The following is a 7278-nucleotide window of genomic DNA, read 5'->3' on the forward strand; positions in this document are numbered from 1 at the left end:
GGGAGGGAGCGGGGTAGTGGGATTAGTTTGGGGATTGATGCGGGACACTGGGTTTAGATTGGGGATTGATACAGGGCTAGCAGGCAGTGGGATTAGTTTGAGGAAGGATACAGCTGTATGGGATTGGGCCATGTGAGATGCATCATCCCTGGACAGTGTTCCTATATGATGTTGTCTACTGTGGGTCCCCCATGTCCTGAAGGCCAGTTGTGCTTTTGGCTAGTTGCAGGTGCCGCCTGTTATGCCCACATCAAATTAATTGAAAGGAAAGTAGGGTGCCTGCTATTAATGGGATCTTGCTATGCACCCGATGGCCTCTGCCTTTGATATGATCATTAGCAGCCTCTCTCGTGATGCTGGGCTGGAGGCAGAGAGCTTGATGTGTGTTTGGTAGCTGTTCTCACTCGGCTGAGTCTGTTGCTCCTTTCAGCCTTGATAAATGACCCCAGGCCCTGGCTTTCTGTTATGTGTGTGCAGCCCTGCCCTCTCCTCGCTCCCTTTTAAGGTGGAGGAGGAAACGAGTTAGCAGGAGACTGATGCTGTTGCATCTCAGTGATTAGTCGTAGTGACATTTTTTGCAGCCAACTGTACCTGCCCAAGCCTGACCGGGGACTCTCTGCAACACCCAGCCAGTGTTGCAGCAGGGTTGTTAGCACAGTGTCTGTCGGGTGCTAGGATCAGTTCCCTGGTATAGTCTGTGATAAGAAGCTTCCTATTCATCCTGTCTCCCACATCTACCCTTCACTGTTCTCTCCCTGTCACCTCGTGTAATGGGGAATGCAGCCTATAGACTAGGTCCCTTCATATTTCAGAGTCATGGGTTCAAAGCCATGGAAATCTGGGGAATTTAAATTCAACCCAAACCACACACCTGGAATAAATGTTGTGAACTATAAACATGAGGTTATCAGTATTCAGAAAAAAGGCCATTTGGTCCCTCTAGCCTGCTGTGCCATTCGATAAGATCAGCCCTGACCCGACTATGGGCCTGACTCCATCTTCCTGCTTGTCCTCCCTAAGCCTCCACTTCATAATCGATCAAAAGTCTTGTCAAGCAATATAACCTCAGGTTTGTCATAAAAACTCCTCAGGGTCATTTTTTTTAATCCATTAACAGTATGAGGGCGTTGCTGGCCAGGCAGCATTTATTGCCCATCCCTAATTGCCCAGAGGGCAGTTAAGAGTCAACCACATTGCTGTGGGTCTGGAGTCACATGTAGGCCAGACCAGGTAAAGATGGCATTAGTGAACCAGGTAGGTTTTTTCCGACAATTGACAATGGGTTCATGGTCATCATTAGATTCTTCATTTCAGATTTACATTGAATTAAAATTCTACCATCTGCTGTGGCGGGATTTGAACCCAGGTCCCCACAACATTACTGCGGTCTCTGGATCAACAGTCCATTGATAACACCAGTAGGCTGTCACCTCTCCATTTATTTCACTAACCTCTGGAATAAGCAGTTTGCCTCATGAGGAAAGGCTGGGCCTGTATCCTTTGGGGTTTCGAAGAGTCAGAGGTGACTTAATTAAACCACAGACGATCCTGAGGGAACTTCACAGAGTGGATGTGGAAAGGATGTTTCCTCCTGTGACGGAATCCAAAACTAGAGGGTCATCGTTTAAACATACTTTAAACATCAGGAGGTGCTCATTTAAGACAGAGATGGGGAAACATTAGTTTTGTCTGAGGTTTGAGAGTCTTTGGAATTCCTTTCCTCCAAAGGCAGTGGATACAGGAATTTAAATATTTTTAAGGCAGAGGGAGATCGATTCCTGATGTCCAAGGGGATGGAAGATTTTTGGCATTTATGAAGGAATATAGAGTTGAAGTTAAAATCAGATCAGCTACGATCATATTGAATGACAGAGTAGGCTCGAAGGGCCGAGTGGCCTCCTGGCTTCCTCCTGTTCCTTGTTCATAATGTCCTTCAGGGGGTGGGAATGTGCCATCCTTACCTGGCCTGGCCTACCTGTGACTCCAGACCCACAGCAATGTGGTTCACTCAACTGCCCTCTGAAATGGCCCAGCAAACCATTCAGGCCAAGGGCAGTTGGGGATGGGAAATGAATGTGCCCAGCCAATGATACCCACACCCTGAGTGGGAAACAGACAGGCACAGGGGCATGGGCCATTTAAACTGATCGAGTAAAAAGTTTTCACCTTTTCTTGCAGCGGTGTCGTGTCACCATGCAGACTGTGACCTGAACCTGCAGGATACAGGCAGCAGCAAGAACACAGCGTGTATGGACTGGGTGGAGGGCCAGAGCCGTGCTGGGTCCGGGGCTGATAGCGCTGCCTCCCTCGAACGGGGGGACCAGTTAATTGCAGTGTCTCCTGGAGGGAGCAGCCAGCTGTGACACAGACTGACTGATGGACCCCACTCTGCAGATAGCTGCAGCCTCTGAGGGGGACTTGGAAACCTGATATAAAATGAGCAGTGAATGTAAAGCTCCTGCCAGATCTTGCAGTGATGACCCTGCACACAGGCTGTGAATGTGCCAAGGATGGAGAGAGAGAGAGAGATGGGAGTACAGTCCACCAGTGGCTTCAAGATCTGTTTCAGCCGATAACTCCAAAAGGATGGACCCAATCCGGCACAGTGAGGCAACAGGATTAGCAGATGGTACTCTGAAAAGGGCATGTGATTAAAGGAGGGGGTGTCTGCATGATGCCCAGAGTTGGAGCTGGCTTTCAGATAGGGCCCTGACTGAATTATTGTCTTTGCTCACCTCCCTGAGCGTATGGCACCATATTGTGCACCCTGTGCTGCACATACTCACTGAGACACACTCCGTTTGTTTTGTACAGGAATGTCGCACTGTAACATTCAGTGTACTACATACAATAAGATGTGCAATTTCACAGATTCAACATCCTAATGATAATGTCTGGGTTTATTTGAAGATCCTGTATGAGATGACACCAGCCTTGTCTGTGTGTGATCGGTCTCCTTACTCAGCATTGATCCATCACTGCAATGGGAGAATCCATCACAGGGGTGTTTTCGCCAGTAGCTCCTGGTGTGGTGTATGATATATATCGTGTTATACTGAGTAGCACACAGTTTATTATATAATTGATAACGCATCATGATACATCTCATTCGTAATGTTTGATCATTCCTGTGAAGCTGTACTCCTGTCGAAAGGGTGTTGTGAAGATCGTTATGAATTCAGAACTATCTCCACATGTCCATCCTGTTTCTGTGCTGTCAGACCTTTCTGTTCTAGTGGGGAGTTGTATTAGTGTCTGTTTCTGTCGCAGCTCCCTCTCACACCTCATCTTATGCTCACCTTTTATCCCAAATTACTCAAGATGCTTGCTAGAAAAGATGTGAAACTTCTAACATGCTCAATACATTTTTAAACAACAATTTTAAATGTAAATATTTAGGTATATCTAAACTGTATGGTGAAATGTATTCATCGGATTGCCTTTTATGCTTTCATTAAATTTTTTACTGGCAGTTTCATTCTTCTGTCTGTGTTCCCACCTCTGTTTCTCTCAGAGACTTCGCTTACCCTTGGAAACCAAATCACCTCGAAATGTGGTAAGTCAGTCTTTCTGTATCCATTTTAATAACAGCTTGCATTTGTATAGCACTTCAAATATGTTTAAGAATGTTCTCAGGTGCTCCACAGACATGATCAGACTGAATTTGACACCGAGCAGGCTCAAGGAGATACAAGGGCAGATGACCAACAGCTGTTCAAAGAGAGAAGTTTGAAACAACAGTCTTCAAAACCGAGCGAGAGATGGTGTTAATGGAGGGAGATCAAAGATTAGGGATGAGGGGAGGAGTGTAAGGGCTGGAGGAGGTAACAGGTAGGGAGGGGAGTGTAGGGGCTGGAGGAGGTGACAGAGATAGGGAGGGGTATAGGGGCAAGAGAGGGTGACAGAGATAGGGAAGGGGTGTAGGGGCGGGAGGGGGTGACAGAGAAAGGGAGGGGGTGTAGGGGGGGGGGTATAGAGGCGGGAGGGGGTGACAGAGATAGGGAGGATGGGGTGATGGAGGGATTTGAAATGAGAATGAAACCTCTGCAGACCAGGAACCATATGGATCAGTGAATCCTGTGGCTGGCAGGGAAACAGAATGTGGCAGTGGGCATTTGGATGATTTTTAATGTCCAAATGATGGCCGAGTGAGAGACAGCATATGAGAGCAGTGGCCTGGTGGGTCTGGAGGTGATCAAGTTATGGATGATGGTTTCAGCCTGCTGATGTGGCTGGAGGTGATGGGACAGCTCTCATCGTGGGAGCAAGCAGAACGCTGATGTTGCACGTGGCCAAGTCAGCTTCACCAGTGTCCAGGGAGAGGGATGGAGTCAGTGGGTGCTGAAGGACATTTGTGGCTAGCACATGGAGGTGAATGGTGGTCTCTGTATTGGGAGTTCTCCTCCAGTACAGAATGTCGAATAGATCGGAGACAGTGGAGGAGTTGGTCGAGGGGTTGGTGGACTACAGCTGGGTGTGAGTGGATCAGCTGATCTCGCTGAGGGTTTTGTGTAAATGAGAAATAGGAACAGGTCAGGAATAGATCTCCAAGTGACACTTGCGAAACTGCAGGAGCAGCCTGATGTGTAGTCGGGTAATTCTGTTTCTGCCCTTGGACAGGTCAGAGTGGAAATTGACCTCTTTTCTAAACAAAAACTTAATTAAAAACTACAGTACCTGGATAAATTTGCTTGAATGAAACTCCTGAAATTTGACCTGTAGTTCTCCTCAACATTCCTGGACCCTGGGGAATTAAAGAAACTGCACATTAGTATTGAAACACTGGGCTGAAGGGCCTCTTTACTGTATGATTCTACAAAGCAGATGCTGCTCACAACGGTGCCCCTAGTGGAGGCAGTCACATTGCAGTGTGATGTGTTTACATAGACAATTACCCTTATGAACATGGGCATCCATGTTACAAACCAGTCATAAGGACAAGGAGGATAACTCAAACACAGGGGCATGGCACAGCCTGTGTCGCTGTGGATTTACCTTGCATCACCTCAACACCATCAGACAAAGGAGCAGAACTAGGCCATTCAACCCATCGAGTCTGCTTCACCATTCAATGAGATTGTCACTGATCTGATCATCCTCAAATCCACTTTCCTGCTTTTTCACCATAACCCTTCACTTACTGACTAATTGAAAATCTATCCATCCACCTTGAATGTACTTAACAGTCCAGTCTCATCAGCCCACTGTGATAAAGAATTGCACAGATTCGCTTGTCTCTGACAGAAGAAATTCATCCTCCTCTCTGTCTGAAATGGGGGAAGATGATTCCCCCGGTCCTAGACTCTCCCACAGGGAGAAACAATCTCTCCACATCTCCCCTGTCAAGCCCCCGAAAAATCTTGTATGTGAGTTATGCACAGGGTCTCCCAAATATGTCAATGCTGCCAGTTTGACAGTAATCTTTCTCCATTTATATAATATTCAGCTCCTCTATTCTTCCTGCTAATGTGTGTAATCTCTCACTTTCCCACATTATATTCCACCTGCAAAGATTTTGCCCATTCCCTTAACCTGTCCATATCCCTCTGCAGTTTCTGTAGCGTTCTCCCCACTTGCCTTCCCAACTCCCTTACCTCATCCAAATCATTCAAAGAACAAAGAACAGGAACTGGCCCTTCGACCCTTCGAGTCTGCTCTGATACATGATGCCTTTCTAAACTAAAACCTTTTGGCTCCGTGTGGTCATATCCCTCTATTCCTTGCCTGTTCATGTATCTGTCAAGATGCCTCTTAAATCTTAAACATTGCTATTGTATCCATCTCCACTACCACCTCTGGCAGTGCATTCCAGCCAATTACCACCCTCTGTGTAAAAAAAAATCTGCCTCTTACATCTCCTTTAAACTTGCTCCTTTTTGAGCCGATGTCCCCTAGTAATTGACACTTCTACTCTGGGGGAAAAAAAGACTCCAACAATCCATCCTATGCATATGACGTCAGATTATAGTCCAACAGGTTTATTTGAAATCACAAGCTTTCATAGCACTGCTCCTTTGTCAGATGAAGTCACTGGAGGTCTGAGATGGACAGTGTCTGCAGAGACTCCATGTACAAAACTGTAGATAATGGGGTGTGGTTAGAGGAAAGTACCCGATGCTGCCCTCAGCCTGATGACCACCTTTGTGTGCGGCTGCATCATGCTGTGCATAGACCCTCAGTACGCAAACACCAAGTGCCACTATGTATAGAGGTTCGAACTGTCCTTGGTGTTGTGAAGGGTGGGACTGGTCAAGTAGTTGAAATGTTCCATGTCACCTGTCCTTTGGAGAGAAATTTGCAAAGGAAAATGCCTTTGACCATAGGTCCATCAGGAAGTGGTCAATATGTAGTGTCCTTCAGACCCTGTGGGAAAAGGAGAGGTTGGATCCTGTCGCATGGTTCCCTGAGCAGACTATCAAAGTCACTTGACAGAATGTGTCATCACCAAAATTTTCCAACAAGCACCAAGATATCACTTGGCTGGTGGTGAGAAGGGCTCTACCCATCAGATCCTGGGCACTCTGCGCCACCGCATGCTGCCCTGGAAGTAGCTGCTGGGATGGAGGGTTTGAGACTGTCATGTATCTCCTACTGGAATGGGCCTTGGAGTGGAACTCTGGAGAAAGATACAATGGTCTTTGTCAAGGTTCATCCCGAGCAGCGCCGTGATATGGGCCTTTGTGCTCTACAGTCTGTTCCCCTGGATGCACACTGCAACAAACATCGACTATACCTGGAGGACCATCAACTCAGTGAAAGATGCTCTTTGGTCAGCCTGAACCTTGTTCGCCTTCCAGAGCAAGGAGTTGACCCCAACTGAGTGTTGCAGACTGGCACGTTCCAAGGTTCAGGACTACATGCTGAGCGACGCACTAAAGCTTGGGGCAGCTGCTGCTAAGACACAGTGGGGAAAGATCACTGTCTGAGGCCTTCCTGCTGAAGATAAATGGGGTCCCTTTCATTTATCGGACCCTCCTAGTTCCTCAAATACAAGTGAATAAAGTCTTGTATGTGTAAGAGATGTATGGTTTGTTTGGATAGAATCAAACTCCAATATTGTTTGTTTCCTTGATGTACTACTGTACAGAACTGAACTGCATTTGTGATTATGTACAGAAATAAATATTTTTTATGAATAAAGTATATTTTTGAAATAAAAAAAATTGACCCAATGTAGCACTCCGTCAGTCATAACCCTGTTATCCCAGTGAGAGTCAGCACCTTCAGGACGGGAGGGGGACCCTGTACCGCAGTGAGAGTCAGCACCTTCAGGAGAGG

General features: G+C 46.8%; 1 protein-coding gene across 4 annotated transcripts in view; it reads left to right on the forward strand.

Annotated features, from left to right (window-relative positions):
• LOC109913373 (G patch domain-containing protein 2-like) overlaps window positions 1-3478 on the forward strand; it is a 22530-nt gene extending 19052 nt beyond the window's left edge. For all 4 annotated transcript variants that reach the window (XM_048600357.1, XM_048600359.1, XM_048600358.1 and 1 more), the window contains one exon: window positions 2179-3478. In XM_048600357.1, coding sequence (XP_048456314.1) covers window positions 2179-2363 — 185 coding nt within the window. In that variant the 3' untranslated portion in view covers window positions 2364-3478. The remainder of the gene's footprint in view (window positions 1-2178) is intronic.
• The last annotated feature ends 3800 nt before the right edge of the window (window positions 3479-7278 follow it).

This window comes from Rhincodon typus, chromosome 8 (assembly GCF_021869965.1).
Source record: "Rhincodon typus isolate 14 chromosome 8, sRhiTyp1.1, whole genome shotgun sequence".
In the NCBI taxonomy this organism is placed as follows: domain Eukaryota; kingdom Metazoa; phylum Chordata; class Chondrichthyes; order Orectolobiformes; family Rhincodontidae; genus Rhincodon; species Rhincodon typus.